Genomic DNA, 23,697 nt, shown 5'->3' with positions numbered 1-23,697 from the left:
GTTTTTGATAGTGTTGTTCAGAACTTTTATGGTCTTACAAAACTTCTACCCGATTCTGTTGGTTACAGAGAGGAATACTAAAATCTCTAACCATAGTTGTGCCTTTCTATATTTTTTATTTCAGTTCTAATAATTATGGCATGTATTGCAAAGTTATTTTGTTAGCTGCATTCATATTTAGGATTGTTCTGTCTTCTCAGCGAGTTGACCTTTCTATCCTTATGTTATATCCCTCTACACACCTAGTAGCATTTCTGCTTCTGAACTATATCTACTTTATATTAATATAGCCACTTGAGCTTGCTTTTGATCTTTCATAGTATCTTTACTTTTTGTGTGTTGTGTGTGGGGAAGATTGGCCTTGAGCTAACATCTGTACTAATCTTCCTCTATTTTGTATATGGGATGCCACTCAGCATGGCTTGATGAGCAGTGTGTAGGTCTGTGCCTGGGATCCGAACCTTTGAACCCCAGGCCACCAAAGCAGAGCATGTGAACTTAACCACTATGCCACCGGGCTGGCCCCTATTATTCCTTTACTTTTAACCTATCGAGGAATTGTCACATAGTTGTGTTTTCCATTTTTATCCTATTCAACCATCTGTCTTTTAATTAGTGTGTTTAGAGCATGCATTTTATTCAACGTAATTATTGATACTGGTCGATTTAAAATCTACCCCATTGCTATTGTTTTTCTTGTTTTTTCCATTTGTTCTTTGTCATATTTTTCCATTTTTTTCTGCCTGTCGATGGATTATCTTTTATAACTCCATGTTTATTTACATTTCTGGCTCTTTATTTATACATTTAAAAATACTTTAAGAGGATGCTCCAGCATTTACAATATAAAATTTTTATTTGTCAAGTCTAACTTTAAATAACATTATTTTGCCTTTATGATAGTATGTTTCTAATTCCTCTCTCTCATCTTCTGTGCTAATGTTGCCACACATTTTACTTTTACATATGCTATATATATTATAAACCATAATATATTGCTACTAGTTTTGCTTTAGGCAGTCAACTATCTGTTAGAGCAATTCAAAATAAAAAAAAAAATTTTTACATAAATTTTTATTTTAACCATTTCTGAATATAGATTTTTATTTCTTTTTATAAACTTGTAAACTTTTTATAAACAAGTTTCTGTTTAGTATCATATGCCCTCTGCCTAAAAAATATACCTTTAGCATTTCTTGTAGCATGGGTCCCATGGCAATAAACTGAGTTTTGATTGTCTAAAACATGTCTTTCGTTCATCTTCATTTATTAGAGCTATTTCTGCTGTGTGAAGAATTCTGGGTTGACTTATTTTTTTCCTTTCAGCACTTTCATGATATCACTCTGTCTTGCATAGCTTCAGACAAGCTGGATGTCAGTCTAATATTTCTTTGTATGCAATGTATCGTTTATTTCCACCCCACCTGTCACTCCCAATGCCTTCAATATTTTTTTTCTTTTTTTTGTTTTAAACAGTTTGAATATGATGTATCATGGCGTGCGTGTGTGTGTTCTGTAAGGGTATTTATTCTGCCTGTGCAGAAGGCTAGACAGAAGTACACAGAATTTATGCCTGAAAATAGACATGCCTCTTGTGCTAGAACATTAGTGCAGGAATTTGAAGCAATATAGTTAGGAGCTGAGATGGATTTGGGTTTTGTTATTGATGCAGTCAATTTCAGGGCACCATACTCTTCTGCTTAAGGTGGTATTGTGGATGACATGTCTGTGACCACCCCTCCCCCACAAATTCGTATGTTGAAACCCTAACCCCCAATGTGATGGTATGGAAGTGGGGCCTTTGGCAGGCAATTAGGTCATGAGGGTGGAGCCCTCAGGAATGGGATTAGTGCCCTTATAAGAAGAGACCAGAAAACTAACTTGCTATCTTTCTGCCATGTGATACAAAGGATGTCAGTAATCTGCAACACAGAAGAGGGCACTCACCAAGGCTCAACCATGCTGATACCCTGATCTTAGACTTGCAGCCTCCAGAAGGATGAGAAATAATTTCCGTTGTTTATAAGACAATCTATGAAGCTTTGTTATAGCAGACTGAATGGACTAAGACAGCTGGGAAAGAGTGTTATTCTCAGAATTCCTGCTCCACCAACAGCTGTTGGCCTTCCCTGTGTCCCTGTGCTTCAGAGGGCGTCTCAATCCATGCTCTTGCCACTCCTCCAGTAGTTGCCAGCTTCTGCTTTTTACCTGGTGTTTGTCAGCCTGGTGATGTAAGGCAGGAAGATTCTCTGTGATTGGGTCCTGTAGTGAGACTTCGATAGGCCTAGCCTGGGAGTTAGGGATGCAGTTTCTCAATGATCCATACCCTCCTTTCATGGCAGTAGAACTTTGCAGCTCTTGTGCAGAAGAGTTTCCAGCCTCTCCCTGTGGCAGGAAACCTCTAATGATTTTGGTATAAATGCGAGGCCCACGACTGTTTCCTGCTTCTCCCATAGAGCTCCTTAAAAGAGAAGAGCCTCTGGAGGACTTTGTGTCTTCCCCCAAAATCAGCCTCCTGAGCAGTGGATGGGGTCTATGGAAAAGAGCAGGCAAGTTTGTGGACACTCCCCTTGGACTATGTCCCAGGGGTTCTATCCTCTCACACTAGCTCACACTCACACTAGAAGTTTGTTTCAAAAGATTTTCTGAAATCTTCTTCCCCTCTTGTATGTTGCCAGTGTCTGTTACCCCTGCACTCGGGCGCAGGGGCGCTAACACTCACATTGTGGCTTGCTTTGGAGGAACCTGCTTTTCTTTGAAGTATAGGCTCCTTGGTTTCTTATCTCTCTGATGGGCTCATGAAAAGTTATGATTCTGTAGTTAATCTGATGTTGTCTTGCTTTTAGTGTAGGACACATGTGAAACTCTACACTTCACATTTCACGCTCCAGACTATCATCATCTTAAAAGTTTTGTCTGCTTGTATTGATGTAGTTATAAAGTCATATTTATTCATTTAATATTTCTTGATTCTAGATACTTTCATATCTCTCTTTCTCATTATCAGGACCTAAAAATAGATTTATAAAATTTTGATAAGATTATAGAAGTAGAATAACAGTATACAGTGATATTTTGAAAGTATTTCCTAGAATTTGAAAATAAAACATTTTTGATTAGAAATATTAGCGTAATAAAATAAAAGGATTTTTATTTTCCCTGGATGTAGCTCTAAAGCTATTGCTAGACATGAGGTATTTTAATGAAGCAATATGAATGTTATAACCGTCTTTTGTCTTTTGTCCAGAACTGAACTCAGATCTCTGAAGGTGCTAATTGGTCACAAAAGCACAACAAAGTACCCTGCTTAAGGGTAGTAAGTGAGTTATGCTCACTAGACACACTGTTTTCTCATTAATCTTGAGTCATTTTGACTTGGAGGAAACATGTCTTAAAGTATTTGTTTACAAGTAAATGCTATGATATTTTCATGAGAAAAATATATAGTCATAGAGGAATTGCAGTTTGATTCAAAACTTGCACATTCTTACGAATTTATCAGACTGATAAAAGAAAGTGAAGCCGCACTAAGAGCAACCTCTACAATTAGCTGAGTGTCCTGAAAGTTTTGAAATCTGGCTGGGACTCAATATTACTACCTAGAAAAATCGATGTTGCATTTAGTGTAACTATCTAGTCTCTTGCAGCTCCAAGATCCTTTAATTCTTAAGTTGTATATCTCTATCTCTGTTTTAGTGGTTTGATTGAAAAATCACACTTACAATGAATCTTTCTATAATTGCAGGTTTTATATGGGGAGAAATTAAACAAATGTGGGATGGCGGACTTCAAGATTACATCCATGATTGGTGGAATCTAATGGATTTTGTGATGAACTCCCTATACTTAGCAACAATCTCCTTGAAAATCGTTGCATTTGTAAAGGTAACTATTGTTTATGTCGTCGGTAAAGCATAAGTTCTGATAAATGTTGCTATACCTCAATTGCTATTGTTTATTAATGATGTTGCTTAGAACGTTATCTGGATGTGATGTTCATCAGCCCATGACTTTATTCACAGATAGGTATAAAATACATAGGTAATACACGATTTATAGTCAGAAGACAAATTTTAATACACTTAGAAGTTGTCACCCAATTTTCTTGCGTCTAAACTGAATGATGCCTCAAAATTACTCACAACAGCTGCTCCAGTTTCTAATCCTTTACATTTCTAATGAAATTCTACCTCAAATACTATTTAAATTTTGGCAACCAAAATCTATTTTTATTAATTATAACTAACCGATAAGATTACATAGATCAAAATATTACTCTTTCAAAGCATTGAAATTATTATTTCAGCTTAAACTAATATAGTTTGATATAGTTAGAGCAGAATATAATTTCTTTCTCTTCATCCCATTCAACATGACAATGCCTGAAATCTTACACACCCATTACTCCTTCAGATTTTGTACAACATCAATCTTACCCCAAACCACATAATTTACATAAAACGTTTTTGTTCTGCAATGACAATTGGGATTATTTTGTACTTTGGAGGATGTTTTTTCAAACCAATGTATTATCATCTCCTCCTTCCTGTCTTTCATTTTCTTCCCTCTTGCCTTTTCCTTTTTAAAAATTTTGTTTCAAAATGATTAGTGAACTAGTAAAAAATAAAGACTGTCTAATTGGACTTTGCATGAATACTTCATGCAATTTAGTGATCTGAACTAGAAAATGCTAACATGTAGGTGAACTCTTACTCATTTTGTCTAGTTCTTTTAAAAAAGACCTGCACTTCCTTGTGCGATGTTCATCTATGACAGGGTCAAAATTCCCCAGAGTTAGAAAGGCCATGGGTTCCAGAATTTGTTCAATTAAAATGTTTCCAATACTCACCAAAATATTAGGAAAAATCGTTTCCTACCCATTTCATGGGTAGAAACAGGGCAAGCTATGTTTTTAGAATGGAAACATAATTTGGTAATTTTTCCTATGTTCATTGAGGTCAATGGCCTTGAAGACCTTATTAAGACAGCAGAAGGTACTGTCTTAACCGAAGAGGTTATACGTGTATATAGGAGATGGACAGTCTGTTTTTAAGTGCATATGTGTCCACTTCCTCTTTCCTTTGTTATGATCCTTAAATATATCTATAAAGTTGTTTTGGACATCTCTATACTAAACAGTCATATATCTGTTTTTTGTGGCCCCCTGCAGTTATAAAATTCTAGTATTATATGACCATAAGAGTTCTCAACTTTCAAGTGCATAAGAATCATGTGGAGAGCTTGGTAAAACACAGATTCCTTTTCTCCATCCCTGGAGATTCTAAATTAGAAGTATTAGGGAGGGGCCTAAATTTGCATTTCTAACAAACTCCCAAGTGATGCTAATGTAGCTAGTCTAAAGGAAGACTTTGAATGGTGGGCTATATAATTCTATTCAACAGCCTAGAGAAGTTTGGGATTAATTCTAAAAGGAACCTGTCTCATATATTTCTTGTCTACAATAATATTTGTTCTAGAATACATAATATTTGTATGTATTACATTCCATGGTGTTTGCTTATAGTGCATATATATTTTCATATATAAGAACTCTTGCATATAGTGTAGTGGGTATAGTTACATAAATTAATGGATACTTGTGGATTTTTTGCTTTTAGATATGGGATTCGAATTTTCATAAAAAGTTGTAAATTCTTCATGTGCAACATCTATTTTAATAGTAAAATATAAACATTGTTCCTTATACTACACCAAGGGAAAATTTATATTTAAAATTAAACTCACCCACCCCAAATAATGAAGAAGAAGGAGAAGGGGGGAAAAGAGATGGAAAAGAACACAGAAATTACCTTAGATGATGATGATGTGAATAACATGGAGTCTGCAGGAAATGTATAGTTTGCTTATGCACTTTGATTAGGGGAGTTCAGCTATGATTGTGAATATAAACTATGACATGTTCCCTCGGAATAATGCGTTTGTGTAACTAAAGCTTGAGTTGCATGGGTAGCATTCAATGGCGTGCACTTCAGTCAGGTTTCCTGGGCTTGGTTCTTTCCTTCATCACTTACTAGTTGTGTGAACTTGAACTGTTTCTTCACTTCTCTATGTCTCGTCTGTAAAAACAAGGAAAATATTCATTTCTACCTTATGCTGTTGGTATGAGAAGTAAATGAGTAGGTATATTTGAACTGCCTGCTGCAGAATAAACACTCATTATTAGTTTTTCTTCTTTATCTTTTACTCCTGTCTCCTCCTCCGTCTTCACATACTATGAGCTCTCTGGACTTGCCTTTTGTAATGTATTTATTATGACTCTTCATTTGCTTTATTTTAGTTCACAAAGAGTTTGAGCTCTGGATTCACGCTTACCTTTACCATGTGTAACCTGTGTCATTTGGGGCAAGTTATTTAATGCAGGCCTCAATTTTATTATCTGTCAAAACAGAAGAGCACTTACTTTGTGTGTGTGTGATGTCATGCTGACTTGTTGACTCACTCTCCTTACCTTATTTTTGTTCTATCATTCAATTTTCATGCTAATTTTAATAACATTACTTAGTATTTTAGGAAAAACTGTCTTTTTTGTGTACAAAAATAGACTCTGCTATAAATAAGGCAAACAGCCATTCTATGAATGAGGCAGCTAATTCACTCAATAAGAATTTAAGAGGGCACACTAAGAAACTAGCTTTTGATCTGGTTGCTGAGATGTAAAGATGCCTGAGACATAGTCCCTGCCTTAAAGCAGTTCACAGTCAGGTGGAGAAAGAGAAGTGCATATAATTAAGGGTCTTACAGTGTGATAAGGTCTACATCAGGGGCTATCGTAGCGTCAAGGAAGGAGCTAAACTTCACTGGCACCGTCCTGGAATTATACAGAGGACAGAGTGAGTGTTCATGAACATGCATGAGCATTCCAGAGAGAAAAGACATAATGTGCTAAAGTCTGAGTGTGTAAAGGAGATCAATATCTATAAGGGATGATCCAGGAAACAGGGACAGAGAGAGGACGGAAAGGACTTTCCACTTGCTGCTATAGAATTTGCAGTTTACCCTATAAATGGAGAGGAGTCATTAATGAAATTTAAACATGGAATGAGTCCAGTGATGATGAATGCCTAAAGTGGAGCAGTGGACACAGGGGAAGCTAATAGAAGGTTGGACTCGACAAAAAATTAGGAAGTAAGACCCACAAGGTAGATGATTTATTAATTATGAAGTATGGGGTGGATGGAGTCATCCTGATACAGCTTCCTGGTAAATAGTAAGTTCGCCTATTGTAGTGCAGGCAAGATTATGAAGAGTTATAACTGGGATCTCTCCTGGCATGGTGCAGGTTCTTCCTCCCGTCTGAGGGGCCATCAATGTGAGTGAAAATCCAGCCCAGGTCTTTCTGGCCAAACTATGGATCCAAGCCAAAAAAAAAAAAAACTGTCAGCTCACTGAACGGGAAATCTTTCTGTAATTGGTCTGTCCAGAGGGAGAATCTTTTAAAAGGTTGTAAAAACCTTTTAGAACAGGTCTGACAGAGGGCCACCTTGCTTAATTATTTCATCCTTTTCAATTCATCCACCAGGAGGGAGTATCTTTTTAAAATATGCAAAAATGGGGCCCTTTTAACCCAGCCCATGGTTTGGGCTCTGATCTGCATTTGGTATGAGTACTGCCTATACCACTTCCTACGTGTGTGATTGCGGGCAGGTTACTTAATCTATGCCTCAATTTTCTTATCTGTAAAAGGAAATTAATAATCAAATCCCATAGAATGTTTGTGAAGATTAAATTAAGCAATATATTTAATGCCATAGAATAGAGGTTAATATAAGCACTCCGTAGTTGGTTTTGAGTTTCATGTGTGTAGGGACCCGGGAATGGCCACCCCAAGATATGTCTCTTTGGCATCAGGATTATTTGAGGCTGATTGCTTTTGATAAACTGGGACAGGGAAGGAGGCTCTGAGGAATGGAACTTGCCCTTTGTTGGGACACCTTTGCATTTGTAGGGTAAATCTCTATCTGTAGGGGGTGCCTCCCTCTCTGTACCAGGAAGAAGAAAGGAGATGACCTTCTCTCTAGAAACTCTTAATCGATGCCAAAGGCAAGGACTTAAAACTGCATTTTATTGTGCTTGTCTGGTAACCTCCTGTAACTGACTTCCCTCCCCCTTCCAACGTTGGCATTTCTTTAAGGATTAAGCATCTTTCCTTAGGCTAGGAACTGATGGCTGACCTCACCTGTGACCACCCAGCTCAAGACAATAGACTTGCCTCCTGCTGTGTCCATCAAGCACTGTGCCGACAGGGCAATCTTGTGACTATTGTGGGAGGGACATTTCAATCACATGTGAAACACCCTGTTTGGGGGTATATAACCACTCTGTGCACCCCACTTCTTCGGTGTCCTATCTTCCTTCGGGAAGAAAGGCCCTGGGCCATTATTCCTCATAAAGCTTTGTTTAATTTTCTCTTGCTATTCTGTCTCATGTGAATTGAATTTGTTCTCTGGCCAGACGAACCCACATTTGGGAAGAGGAAATGTCTTCCTCCCCTACATGTGCAATGCCACAGCATTGTATTGTATAGGCCAAGACAGCACAGAGGGATGTGTGACCCAGTATTCTCCCCCTTACACGCAAGGCTTTGTGGTGCTTCTTAGAATACCTTGATCATTACCATTTCACAGCTCATGGATTGTTGCTTTTTTTTTTTAATTTGCTCCTAATTCTCTAGAGGAAGGTGTGTCAGTCATTTCTTCTTCTCACTGTGTATGAAGTGTGAATCCAGAGCTGCTTGATGCCTGGGCACAATTATAAAATGTTACTTTAACTTCCTTAGGGCTGGTTTTCCCCTAAATATTGCCTAGCCCTTGCTCCATATGTACAATGTATGTCTTATATTTATCTTCAGACTTTTGACAGAAATGATTAATTTTCTATGCCCCTTCCACTGTGTAATTTAAATAATGTTTTCAAAAATCAAAATTATTATGAATAAGAACATTTATTTTGACAGTAATGATGGATTTTTTTCATAGCAGCATTCTTCTAAATAATTCTAAGTATACATCTCATTGATCCTTCCTAGTTGTATCAGCTAGAAAGGTGGCAAATATTGTTTCCATTTCACAAATGCTGTAACTGTAGTGTACTCTCCAAATTATGCAATTTTCTAAATATTCTTTAGTTTTATGGCCGAGAACTATAGATTTGAATCCTAATTGTTTAATCTCGTATTATCTACCACAGGAGAAGATCAAATGCCTTCTTTCTATCTTTCACTAGTTATCTAACCAATTTATAGAAAGGGAAAGGTTTTCACTCTATCAATCAGACGTTAAAACCAGTATGTATACATTTTCTTCTTAATCTCATATGACAAATATTTTCAGTTTGCATCAATTTAATTTTTACCTATATTTTGATTCATTACTTGACTTTTATAAGTATGCGTCAGAGACCATAGAGGACATAAAGATGAACTAATATATATTTTCTTATGTTCAAGGAACTTATCTTAAGGCTCATCTTCTTCTCTTAAGGCTTCTGCTAAGATCTTCGTGACCTGGCTCCAACTTCTTCTCAGACTCATCACTATTCCCCAAATTTTTGTATTCCAGCTATATTAAGATACTTACATTTCTACAAATGATCCCCCTTTTTGACAACTATGCTTTTGAATATGTCTATGATTCTTCACCCTAGAATGCTTTTTGAGCTCCTATCATATATAAAGCACTCTACTAGACGTCCAGTAACTAAAATCATTAGACAAACCTCCCTATGTGGAAAACTGGCAAGTAGTACAAACACAAATATGCTATCTTATAGTCTGCAAAAGGAGCAGTTCTCTTAAAAAGAATCTGAATAGAAATGAAGGCTTAGGGCAAAACCAAACTGTGGTAGGTTTAGCCTAGAAAGCAAATACTTGAGAGAAAAAGGAAAGCAGGAATTGATGGTCCTAGAAAGGTTAAAGGTGTGAAGGTAGCTCTTGGTGTCTCTCTCTCTCTCTAAAGGATTATTCTACAACATGGAGCTACAGGCTCTGGTCAGCAGGATCTTAGTGTCCACTCACCTGCAGTCAAAGTGTACTTCTCAAAGGAAGGATTAGCATTGTTTAATGTCTGTCTTCTTCACGATTTTGTAAACCCATATGGCATGAACTTTATCTTGTCTGATCAAGATTATGCACCCTGAGGATAGTGCATGACAGAGAGTAAGCACACAACATATATTTTATGAATGAGTAATAGCTGGAGAATCAAAATAATTAGCACTTAAATCCGTTCTAGACAAAGGCCTGGTATCAATAGAAAGGCATTTTGGTAAGAATGTGAGGGTAATTAGGGGAATTACCACTACTAAAGGTTTGAGATAGAGCATTGAGTACCTCATTAGGGACAAGTGGCAGGACCATCTCAAAAGGAAGTCAAGACTCAAATTCCATGAATTGTTGAGAAATCAGAATTTCATGTTGAGGACAATGCAGAGTCATTGAAGAACATTAAGTAAAATGTGTGATAGTCTGATTGGCCCTTTTTTTGTGTGTGAGGAAGAGTGGCCCAGAGCTAACACCTGTTGCCAATCTTCCTCTTTTTGCTTCAGAAAGATTGTTGAGGAGCTAACATCCATGCCAATCGTACTCTATTTTATGTGGGATGCTGCCACAGTGTGGCTTGATGAATGGTGCTGGGTCCGCACCCAGGATCTGAACCCATGAACCTCAGGCTGCCAAAGCAGAGCATGTGAACTTAACCACTACACCGCCAGGCCGGCCCCTGATTGGCCCTTTTGAAAGATGATTCTGGAGGAAATAGATGATTGTACAGATAAGGTTCAAGGCAGGGAGAGCAGTTAGCGGCATATTCTAGTAATTTCTCTGGGAAGTAGAGGAACTCTTTTAAGCCAGAGAAGATACGAATAAAGAGGAGAAAGTAATACCTACAAGATTTGAGTTTAGAGACTCAGAATTTGGAAAGAAGACTCTAGGATCAACCTCCAATTCTGCCTTGGGTGATTTGCTGCCATTCACTAAGACGAGAAAGCATACATGGAGAACGAGTTTGAGGATGAAAAGATGAGGAGTTTCATTTTTGGCCTGTGAGTTTGAGATGCCTGTGAGATATCCAAGCAGAAAAGTCAACAAGGCAGTGGAATGTAAAAGATGACTGTAAAGTGAGGAGTCTGGGCTGGAGCCGCAGAATTGAGAGTCATCAGCACATACCTGACAGTTGAAAGCATGGAAAACATCCAGGGAGAATAGGTAGAATGAGAAGAGAAGAGGCTGGAGGAACAAACTCAACCTTTAAGGGGCAGGAGGGAAAGAGGAACCTGCAAAGGCTGCTGAGACGAGGCAGCACAAATGGGTGGAGGCAACATGCGAAAGTAAAGGCAGAATATAGATTTTGTGGATACTTTTTAGAAAATAGAGCCAAAGGAAAATTTTTAATTCAAGTTAATCTTTTAATTCCTAATTACAGGTGTGAAAAATACCTTTAATAACTGAAGAATTACAATTTTTCTTTACAAATGTAAAGAACACCATGGTTTGTGAGAATTTTAAAATTTGCTTTGTAAGACAATGCCTGTATTTAAAAACCTAAGCAAATGTATATGTGAATGACAGGGGAAAAACTGAAAAGCAAAATTTACAAGAATGAAATCAAGAGATAATAACTAAATGTTTATATCTCTATTTATTCCCGATAGGAAACGAGACTTCTGGGTCAGAGAATAGACAAATTATTTACTTATAAACGATTTTAGCATCGGTCACCATGCCCTAATCCCCCACAGGGCGGCAGATGAGAGCCACATGTCCCCCTCGATTACAGGAATCTGTCCCACAGGAGAGGAACCGGGAATTTATGAATCTCAGAGCTTCTCTAGTGCAGCTGTGCCAGATGCCCATCCTCCCCCTGGAGAAGGAGGAGGAAAGACTTTAAATTTCTAAAGTAAACAAATTTTCTCTGGGGAAACAGAGGCCCCTAGGTTTATTATCCTTAGAGTGTTAGCAGATGGCTCCAGGGGAGACGTTTCTAACTCTCTCAGGAGTTCTCTATCTTTAACTTCCAAGGCTTGTTTGCCATCCTTTAACCCAGATGCCAGCAATGTTTTGCTCAGGAAGCCCTGACTATGCGTAAATGGAAACATATTCGTGGAGCATTATTTCCCAACAATTACCAGAAGCTACACTCTGAAGCAGACTTGGGTCATTATCCTGGGGCAGAATCTAGCATCTCATGATGTGTAAAATGGAAAACCTTCCTCTTATGATTTTGTGAGTCCCAGCTGAGATAATTCGCTGAGAAGGGTTCTGAAGCACAGTAAGTCAATAACAGAGCTGAAGTCAAGCACCATGTGATGATGGATTCTACATCCAACTGCCTCGACTGGCTGTGAAAACTAGAGTAACGAACAGCATCTCCGCTAGATTTGATAATGTCAGAGAACCGTTAAAGCTCCATCAACATATAACTCCATCCATCCTGGCCCCATCAGCTCCAGACAGAATTTATCACTTTCTCTTTTCTTTTCCCAAAGCACTTTGTGTTAATATCTGGTATTGTTCTCATTATAATTAGTTGTCCTTGTCATCCTCACTGGACTATGAATATTTGATGGGAGAAAACGTTTCTTGAGCATCTATTACATACAGGGCATTGTGTTAAATGTTGTGAAAAATTCCAAGAAAATGATCACATCCTTAAGAATGCTTACTGTTTCATATTGTGTATATTTTGAGATGTGGCCCTAAGCCACATTAGGTTAACAAAAGAGAGAAATATGTAATTAGCCATCAACAGAGGAGAATATGTTCTCTACTTAAATATGTGTGTCTTTCCAAAGAAGTGAGAAAAGGAAGGTGAGTGTGATCTTAGTCTTTGGCGGAAGGTGGCAAAATATATGGGTGGGCTGAATGGAGAGAATTAGGTTGTGTTTGCTACCACCAACCCTCGCTCTGATACTTGTTATAATGAACAACAAAAAAAATCTTAAATTTTTATTTTTTTTCCGTATCTTCAATCATTAGCTATTTTGTGCTAAAGCTATGCATGCGAATATTCAAGAACAGTTATCAGGATTTAAAAATAGAAAATAATTTCCTTCTAGTTCAAATCTGATTGTTTTAAATTGTCACTCAAGCAAGAGTCTGAGGGTTGAACGAAATCAGGAGCTTATGATGTATTTTCTCCTCAGGGAGATTAAAAAATACTATCTATTAGTTTCAAGGGAAATAACATCTGTAAAGGTCTTTGGTATAAAATGCAATATAAAAAGAATGAAAATATTCTGATGAGACTCACACAGAAGTAAAAGTTTTTTTCTGACATGACCATTAGGACAAAGATGCAATTGTCTAGACGTATTTTTTAGCGATGTGTATGAAGAAGAGAATTCAACTTATTGCTCAATTCTTATACAGATTTTTAAAATGCAATATTTGAAAGAGCATATTTGACCCTTTTTTTAAAAAAAAGAATACAATTTACCTCAATAGTACAAAGGATAAATTTCTTTGTGCTCTTTTTGTAGCTGAATAATATCAAGATAGTTCAAAGCAGACATTTTAATTAAGTCTTACTTTTTAAATAATTGCTGGCCAAAGTTTAATGTAGCAAATATTTTTTTCTCAAGTCACATATTTTATCTGATTAAGGAATGTTCAGATAAACATCACATTTTCTACCTATTAAATATAAAGTTAACAATTCGTTGGCTTCCAGGATGATTTCTAAGTTAGATTTTATTTACGATGTAACAAGTACAAAACACTAATAGTTATGCCCATATTGATCATTATTATTTCCAAAGGAACAAACCACTACTTCCACTCATTTATATATAATTTGTATCCTACGTGCTTTCCTCTAGAATAGGCAAGTTTGTCAAATATAGTAAGTAAGGCTATTGATTATTTTGTTGAAAATTTAGTAGTTTTCCTTTATAAAGTAGCTTTTTTTGTTATCATGATGTTGCTATCTTTTCGTAATATAAAATCAGATGGTTTTTCCCACGTAACATTTTCCTTTTCTTTTTTTAAAGTTCCATTAGAAAGGTCAAGGAAAGATGTAATTCACATATTAACAAAGAACACAATGACAAGGCCAGGCCAGGAAGGCCACTTTGATTAAAGTTCATCAATTATAAACTACTTTCATAAATTCTTATGTTTGTATAGGTTAGTACTGCTGCCACCACCATGGAGGACTTGAGTTTCCTGACAATAGGCTGGATCTACCTGAAAAAGCATCCTGGCCTGAACTTGACATCCTCATATATACATGTTTGTTTCATTTTCCCTTTGTTTCTCTCTTTTCTCCAGTACAGTGCTCTTAATCCAAGAGAATCTTGGGACATGTGGCACCCCACTTTGGTGGCTGAAGCTTTATTTGCCATTGCAAACATCTTCAGTTCTCTGCGCCTGATCTCACTATTTACCGCAAATTCTCACCTGGGGCCTCTGCAAATATCCCTGGGAAGAATGCTCCTGGACATTTTGAAGTTTCTATTCATATACTGCCTCGTGTTGCTAGCATTTGCAAATGGCCTGAATCAACTATACTTCTATTATGAAGAAACGAAAGGGTTAAGCTGCAAAGGCATACGATGTGAAAAGCAGAATAATGCATTTTCAACGTAAGTCGAGCAGACATTTCCACTGGTAACGTTGTGCAGAATTTAGAGTGTATTATGTTATGAATTTCAACTGTGACAAGTGGTTGCAAAGAAAATTATGCTTAATGCAAGAAACAGAATTAACATGGCTTTGAACACAAATGGATCTTTCTGACATTAAAAAAACATCCCGTACCTTTAAGTTTTAGTAAAATGGTCTTTTCTTTTAAACAACCTCATATGAAGGAAAACTATATATACTGTTTTAAAATGTGGAATAAAAAGGGAACCTGTGCCCTATTGGCAGCTTACAAGTACATTAAAAGATAGAATATATACGAAACCAATCATGTCAGAAAATCCAAGTGCTTGTCAACATTTCCTCATGTGTTTTGCAGATACTAAAGTCCCTGCACATGTCTCTTTCATTCTCTAGTTCCCTATACAAAAATCTAAGCATGAAGAAATAATCCAAATAGAACCCCAAGGCTAATGGAGGCTATTATTACTATGCACACAAAGCTCTCTGTGCCCTTACACCTGATGAGCAACGAGCCTCCTCCAGTGTCAGCCTCTGGTGATTCTCACAACCAGGTTTGCTGACAGCACAGGTTCATGACCACTATGTGTGAAGCTCACACAGTCCTCATGGAATATACTTCTACATACATGTCCATTTCCTTCCTACTGTGATAAACCGACAACTGTGATAAACAGTTAATTAGCAGATGAGTGAAGAAGTTACACAGTAACTCTACTCTGCACAGTCACTACATGTGAATACATGGTCATTTTGTAGGTGACTTTAAAATTCAGACTCTATTCATGGGCCATTACAGAATTTTATGTAATATAAGAGAGTACAGTAATTTCTTAAGCAGGAGGAAATTGATAACTTCACTGAAACCAAATGACTTATGGTTAAAATATCCTTGTAGGTTCAATTCTGTACCTGTTTTATCTTTGATCTCAATATTTAAAACTCCATTTTAGTTAATCATCCTCTGTTTATTTGCACATGAAATTTTAATCTCAGCCTTAACTGACTCACATCTTCTCGGAAGTATATTTGAGACAAACCGTGAATCATAAAGAAACAGGAAGTCATCCCAGCTTGCCCTTGTCATTTCGTCTCTTGCTCCCAGCCTCTTTATTCCTCTGTGCTTAAACAGCAGTTCTCCAGCGCGACCAGCTTACTCAGGCTTGTCATCTTCTTCATTCTATTTTCTGACCCTGGACAGGAGAGAGTCAATGAAACCCTTTATGGCAACATCCTCGTGACAAGCATGGCCTTGGACTGTGTCTCAGTTTTGATATCTGAACTTAGCATCTTTCCCCACTCATTTGTGATCCCTGACTTCGTAATTTGCCCTTAGGAACTAGGACTAGAGATTTACAATGGTCAGATCCCACCAACCTCCCCTCTCATAGACTAAATTCTGCCTCGAACAAACTTCCTGGAAATTGTCACTCTGCTGACTGGCTTACTGGATTTCTGATGGAGAAATTTGCACACTCAGTCTTTCACAGCTCCCTTGTGACTCTTTACTGTGTGCCCTGATGCAAACTGCTTGCCAAGACCACCGCGTCTATGTCTGTTGCCCTATCCTTCCGATTCCATGCTTCGTCTTGCAGAAAGAACTTCCACACAGTACCTAGAACTGAGTTTCCTCCCAGGTCTTCTTGAATTTAGGGAACAGCTCTGGTTCCAAGACCCAAGCCCTTTTCAGACATCTGATTCATCTGCAGTTAACCAGGTTATACCTAACCCCATCTTAATTTATGATCTCTAAGATTTCCAGGAATCCCCTTGCCCTGTTCCTGGTTTCATGGTAAGTGATTACATATTACAAACTAATTTTAAGAGTATGGCTAGAGAATCTGATGCAAAATGTCTTATATAAATTGTATTCTAAAAGCAAATATACTGAATTGCTTGGATTATGTATTATTTTTGTGTATCCATACCAATGATTTCCGCTATTATTATGAAAGCAACAGATAATTGCATGTCTTAAATATTATAACCCAAATCATTCAACCCAAATAAATCAGGTGTTCTACCTGGTTTTTTTCCAGATAATGAAATGTAAATTGGCAAGCAAAAATTTATTTTTTGTTTGAAGTTATTCAAAAACTAAAAAATAGATTATTCACTCCTAGTTTTATTAATGCACTTGAATATACAGAATGCACTAGACAGGTATGGGTTAGCTGTCCCTTGATGACCCTGTTTCAGCCTAATGGCTGTCAATCACTGTGAAGGAATGTCCAGTGATGCCCTCGGGGCTCCCGCTCACTGTACAGCGTATTTCTGTGTTTTTGTGGGTCTTCAATTTTCTTTTTTTACTTCTGTAACTTCCGTAAATTTCAAGATCATTTTTTTTACTACCCACCATCTCAGAGATCTTATTCTATATGAGGATTAAAAAGCATAATAATTCACGTAAAATAGCTAACATAGGGCCTGTTATATAATGTGATAAAAAAAAAATGTTAGCTACTCTTCTTCTTTTCATCGGTAGTAGTAGAGTATTATCTCTCACCTGCATCTCACATGGTTCCTCTCTTTTTCTCCTTCACTCAAGGAACAAATGTACCTGAACCCTGAGTTTCCCAGGGGTGGGAGTAGCTACCACTCCTGTCTCCCTCCTTCCCTTCCTCCAAGCAACACTGAAAAGAAGTCGAGACAAGATACCTTGTTTTCTTGGTCTTTCTATTCATTCTTCATCCAGTTGCAGTTTGGCCTCTGCTTCCATCACTCCACTAAAACTACTCTAGAAAATATGTAGAGCTTCCATATCACCACTGTCAATGGACATTGATCTCTTTATATCTTATTTTTTGTGTCTGCATCATTTCACCCTCTTTATCACTTTCATTTTTGAAATCTTGTCCTCCTTTAATTTTAAAGTTACTGTGTTTTTACTGTTCACTTATTTCTTCTCTAATTTTTCTTACTTTCCTCTGATAATTATATTTCAGTTATTGCTTTTAAATAGTGATCTGCTTTAGCAACTATCCTGAGACCCTGTGAAACTCATCTATGCGTATGGATTTGGCCCAGTTTGTCTAAGAGATGACTCCTATACCCATTTCATTAGCACAGATCTCTCTCCCCAAGATCTGTAGGTCCAACTGCCTTTTGGACACCTCTCCATGCATATCTCCTAAAAATTTAAACCCAAACAAAGAAAGCTAGTCAAAGTCTCTCTCAAAACTTCTTCTTCCTCTTCCTCAACTCTTGTTCCTGGTCAATGCCACCAAAACCCACCCAGATATTTAATACTAGATCCTCTTTAACCCCACCCCCTCCACAGACAGTCTATTCCTGCTCTTGACTATCTTGGTGTTATCTCCCCTTGCTCACTGCCCACACCTAAGTGCAAGTCTCCCTGCCCCTGGGCTCTGCCTTCCTTTATATGTTTTCCATCCTGTTGCCCAAATGATCTTTCTGTACCGAAATCCTGACAATCTTCTGTTTTAAGTGTCGAAATGTTTTCTTGTTCCTTACTGGATACAGCCCAATTCCTTAGCTTGACATACCAGGTCCTTCAATGATTTGCCTCTTGGTTCCTTTTCAAGCCTCACCTTTCTCCATTCTTCAAGAATATTTTACTCTTCAATATTTTCTAATAGGTTATCAATCCTCAAACATGTCATAATCTTCTCTAATCCTAGAATGCCCTGTTCTGCCCCACTTGCAAAATTTTGTTCTATTTTCCAAAACCTACCTCAGATGTACTTTTTCCAGGATGCCTTTCCTGACACCCTGATGACCAGGAGCTCCTAGGGGGCACAGACTGTGGACTATGTCTTCTAGTCTCTCTGTGCATTTTCCCACCAGCACATGGACCCTTCTTCCTGCTGTTTTCACACTTGCATGTTCTTTCTTCTTTAACACGGGAAGAACCACATGTCACTAAAGGAAACCAAACATTTAGTCACCAAAATTATTCTACACACATTTTTAAGCTAACAGTCTCTGAGTAAGTGGCTCTCCTATGAAGATAAGGCCATGGGCTTTGTGACAAATGTCTGATTAAGAAAAGCCCTTTTATAATTATTGGCACTGTATTCCACATAATTAGAACTGGCCAATTAAGAACATACTTTATTTGTTTTAGTATTACGTTATTCCTTATCAACTAAGAATAAAATATGCAGATGCATCTTGTAGTAATTTATGTTTCCTCATAGTTTTAGTCTCAAGGGATAAAAGGAAATCTCAATTGTACAATTCATTACCTTTTTACTTGTTTGCTTTCTCTAGTTGTAAGTATTTAACTAGGGAACAAACTAATTTTTAAAAGTAGCAATTGAGAAATCATCAAGAGACAAAATATCATCTTTAGGAAGGCAAAACTGTAGCCTCACTCCATACAAATTACCCGGTTTTAGTCTTCAAACAGGGTTTTATGCTAAGTGTCATTTAATTTAGTGTGGCATTATTCTGGAAAGTTTTCAGGCCTTATCACACCATAGAATTAGGAAAATAGATGTCACTTAAAAGCAGTCTCAGATGTGCTACAGCTAATGACTCTTCAATTGGGGGCAATGTGGTTATCAATAGATTTGGGAATCACTAATTATGAAAATATTTCTAGAAGCAACGGCCTAGAAATATAAACCTAGATTGATTTTTTAAAATCCATGTGATAAAAAATAATTAACTTAGAAACAACAAGGTCTCAATACCAGGGTCTTAATTCATCGAAGAATTAAATATATTTTAGTTAAGTGGAACTATTCTGCAAATCTCACTTCTGATTCATTCCACTGAAAAAAGGAAAAGAAAACAAAAATAAGAATGAAATCCAGAGTTAATCACAAAATGTCATCTTACTTTGAATTTTCTCCTTTTCAAATTCTAATTAAAATGTAATTTTGCCAAAGGGTTTACTAGTATTCCCTAATAATTAGTAGTTCTTATTTAGACAGAAGTAAATCAAAATTATTTAACCATAACAAACTATTTATTCTATATGACTGTTTTTATTTAAGGAAACAACTGTTATGGGATGTATGTGGCAAAATTTTATATAATTTATTATATCACTTATATTATAACTTCAGCTCTCTCTGAACTGTTACTGATGTCGAGAGAAAACTAGCTGAATCATATTTGTATACTCACAGTAAGAATATACACTATTTAGAAAGAACAAAAACATTTCATGTTAAATCCAAATAGCATCATCATTAATTTTAGAAATTGCCCTTAAAGTCACTAAAAATAAAGAACTCATGGCCTTGGGTCAAATTTACTTTTTTCTTGAGAAAGTTTTCAAAGAGTAACTTTTAGTGGCCTTTGTCTAGGACAAATGAATTAGATTAAACTTTCCCTGATATGGTTAGAATCTGACATCTGGATTGCCCTTTAAGAAGACATGGTCAGCTCCTCACATATTGCCCATCCCTGCTTGTGAGTCACCATCTAATTGAAGTTGATCAGATCAGCTCCCTTACCACTTTGTGATATTTTGTTCCATTGTTGAACAACTCTAGCAAGATGAACAAACAAGTAAATTTCATATCCTATAATTACAATTTAGTTATGCAATTAAAAATATAAAACTGGTTACTCTTTTTAAAAAAGTGATAAATTTGAAAAAAGAAGTCCTGAAGGCAAATTAAGGCATCCTTAGTTAGATTCTCTTGGTTATACAGACCAGAAATTCACGGATTGTTTCAAGTAACAGGAGTTTGCTACAAGAATTGTGAACAGGATTACAGCCCTTTGATCCTCTGAGCAAAGATTGGTTTTAGCACGCCCTGGCTTCAGGAAGAGCAGAGCTGACATAGTGCTGGGCCACAGGATTCTTCACTCTGAGAACCATGTTACCGTGATTCGACTACTCCGTGTATATTCTCTTCAGTTTTCTTATTATCTGGCTTATTTATCCTCAATTCTCTGCTTTTTAGTTTGTGCTGTCTCACACCTTTGGCTTCATATAATTCCACTGATCCTGACTCTACGTCATAGCTCCTTTCATTTCATCCTTTTTGGCAACTACCTTGTTCTCAGGATATTTCTAAGATAAACTTTCTTGGAGAGGAAATCTGATTGTTTAGGCTCATCTTTTCACAATAGGCCATGCCGTTGTCCGCTGGCCTGCTATGACTTGGCTCTTCCTTGAGTCAGTTGACCATGATTTATCTAATCCATTGAGGTTCTGGGCCGGGGGCTCTGGAGACCTACTTAAGGACCACCTCTGATAAAAGGGTGTATGTTTAACAATGTCACTGGGTCTGGGAGCTGCCGGAAAACATGACTGACTTGGTCCCACAACATGATTCCAAACTAATGCTAACCACCCTAAAGACTGAAATCCTACCTCCGTAGCCACCATGCCAGGCATGAGAGGGTTCTTGTTTTGTTTTTACAACATAATTGAACTAGTCTTATTGCAACCATATGTTAAAGTGTATAAGAGTTCTGTTGTCTTTGTTACATTGTATCAAGGTGGTATAATGGTCCTGCTGAAAGAAGCAATTCTTCACTTGGGTTCAGACACTCTTCATCTTATCCCATTTCTTGGAGTAAGTTAAGGAAACTTTACTTTCAATAAAATCAACAGAGTTCATTCATTGGTAGGAATGAATAAAATGTTCCCTTAAATATAAAAAATAGCAAACTTTATTTTCTAGGCATTCTGGGACTCTTTACCTTTATAGGATTCACTGTGTGCAAATTTAATTGCAAACGTAGAAATCCATAATGATAACATTATTTTTAATCCTCCATTTAATCCATTTAATTTTAAACCAAAAGCAAAACTATGAAAAAGTACTGACATTTTTCAAAGACTTAGCTTAAGAATCTGTCATTTATTAACTATCACTCAGTGCCCTAGGACAGGGGTCGGCAAAGTTTCCATGAGAAGGATAGATAACAAATATTTTAGGCTTTGTGGGCCATATGTTCTCCATTACAACTGCTCACTTCTGCCAGTATAACACAAAAGAAAACATAAACGATGCATAAATGAATGACTGTAACTGAGTTTCAATAATACTTTATTTATGGACATTGAAATATGAATTTATATAATTTTCACATGTCACAAAATATCACTCTTCTTTTGAGTTTATTCCAACCTTTTGAAAAAACAAAAGCCATTCTTAACTCAGGGGCCATACGAAAACAGGCTGTGGGTCAGACTCAGCATCCCTGCCTTAGGTAACTGACTGCAGTTTTCAAAGCTCTTGGGAAAATTAAGTACACCGTTGGTGCTAGTATGGTGAAAACAATTTTCTTTAATTCTTTTTATTATGTTTAATTTTGTGTGTGTGTGTGTGTGTGTGTGTGTGTAAGATTAGCCCTGAGCTAACATCTGCTGCCAATCCTCCTCTTTATGCTGAGGAAGTCTGGCCCTGAGCTAACATCCATGCCCATCTTCCTCTACTTTATATGGGGGACCCCTACCACAGCATGGCTTGCCAAGCAGTGCCATGTCCTCACCCTGGATCTGAACCGCCAAACCCCAGGTCACCAAGGCGGAACGTGCGAACTTAGCTGCTGTGCCACCGGGCCAACCTCTATGATGTTTAATTTTATAATTGCCCTGACATATTATTTTACTATTGATATGTATTTTTAAATTAATCAAATATACATGATAGTAAGTCAGATTCTATTGTTACATCTTATTGTATGATGGTTCTATTAATATAGCCATTAGTGTCATTTTATCTTTATTCCAGGTTATTTGAGACACTCCAGTCCCTATTTTGGTCAATATTTGGGCTCATCAATTTATATGTGACCAATGTCAAAGCACAGCATGAATTCACTGAGTTTGTTGGTGCCACCATGTTTGGGACGTACAATGTCATCTCTCTGGTTGTCCTACTCAACATGTTAATAGCTATGATGAATAATTCTTACCAACTTATTGCTGTAAGTTGAATAATTTTATTTTATTTCCATATTCCCCCCTCGAATGTGTTGTTCCCAGCTATACTACATCCTATTATCATTGGAAATAAGGTCTATAATTGACTATTAATGAAACAGATCAGAAATATAACATAAATGGTTAATTTGAAGTTTCTAAGCAGTATTACACCATATTTGGCTATGTGCTAATTTAGTTTTGCCATATTATACATGATTATAAAAGAAACTGCATCTCCCTTGCCAGGCAGTCATTGGCTACGACAAGCAGTAGGTGAGGTATGAATTATGAACAGACAACTCCGCTCTATGCAGTGCCTTTTGGGCTTTTCATTGTCTTTGTCCATTTAACTTACAATCTTGATATAAGGAAACTCATGCCAACTTGGCAAGATACAAAAGATAGCTCAGAGGGGAGTCTGAGGGAAAAAGTCACAGGATTTTCAGTCTCTTAAAGTCTTGAAAAAAGCAATGTAGCAGTAAGCCTGAATTCTGTAGCAGAATATACAATAGCATATGTGTTTATTTGAAACTCTGGAATCCAGACAACTTAGCTTAATTTATTTATTCATTCATTCAGCAAATTCTTATTGAGTACTTTCTCTGTTGCCAGGTACTGTTCTAGGAACTATAAATACAGCTACGAACAAGAAAGGCAAAGCCCTTTATCCCCTTGAACTTACATACTAGTGATATATGGTAATGGCCAATAGCAATAGTGACAAAGCAAACCCATAATGGAATGAAATATATTTCTTAAGTCTTCCATATTTATACCTTAGACAAGTAGTATTTTATACGCATAATTATAGGCTGCCCATTTTCTCCATAAATAACTACAATTATATTGCATCTTTGAATCTATTGTTAAACCTCTGGAGTGCTATTATTGTTATTTTGAGAAGCAGCATTCTGAATTTTACTTAAGCTGTCTTTATGAAGGCAAGACACCTGTCACAGATGAAAACTGCATAAAACATAAGAATGCATTATTTTTATTTACTGAATCACAGACTAAAGTGCTCCTACTGGACATAACTAGGTTCTAAGATCTTCATGTGAATATCTGAATGTGCGGGCCTTGATTTAAGCATCTTACACATCTGAATTTTTAAAGATAGTCCCTATGTATTTGCTTCGGAAGTTCTGTATTCTTCTAGTCAACACATTTCCAAAATGGATTCTCTTTTCCAGACCACTTTCCAAAAATATTAGAAAGC

General features: G+C 36.9%; 1 protein-coding gene across 6 annotated transcripts in view; it reads left to right on the top strand.

Moving 5' to 3' along the window:
- The window catches only part of TRPC4 (transient receptor potential cation channel subfamily C member 4), a 214,132-nt gene that overhangs the window by 170,569 nt on the left and 19,866 nt on the right, over positions 1–23,697 (top strand). For all 6 annotated transcript variants that reach the window (XM_008526732.2, XM_070578089.1, XM_070578091.1 and 3 more), the window contains 3 exons: positions 3,746–3,885; positions 14,285–14,598; positions 22,285–22,480. In XM_008526732.2, the coding sequence (XP_008524954.1) occupies positions 3,746–3,885; positions 14,285–14,598; positions 22,285–22,480 (650 nt within the window). The remainder of the gene's footprint in view (positions 1–3,745; positions 3,886–14,284; positions 14,599–22,284; positions 22,481–23,697) is intronic.

Source organism: Equus przewalskii, chromosome 16 (assembly GCF_037783145.1).
Source record: "Equus przewalskii isolate Varuska chromosome 16, EquPr2, whole genome shotgun sequence".
Classification (NCBI taxonomy): domain Eukaryota; kingdom Metazoa; phylum Chordata; class Mammalia; order Perissodactyla; family Equidae; genus Equus; species Equus przewalskii.
Note: the sequence above shows the minus strand (reverse complement) of the source record. Positions and strands in the feature narration are given on the sequence as shown.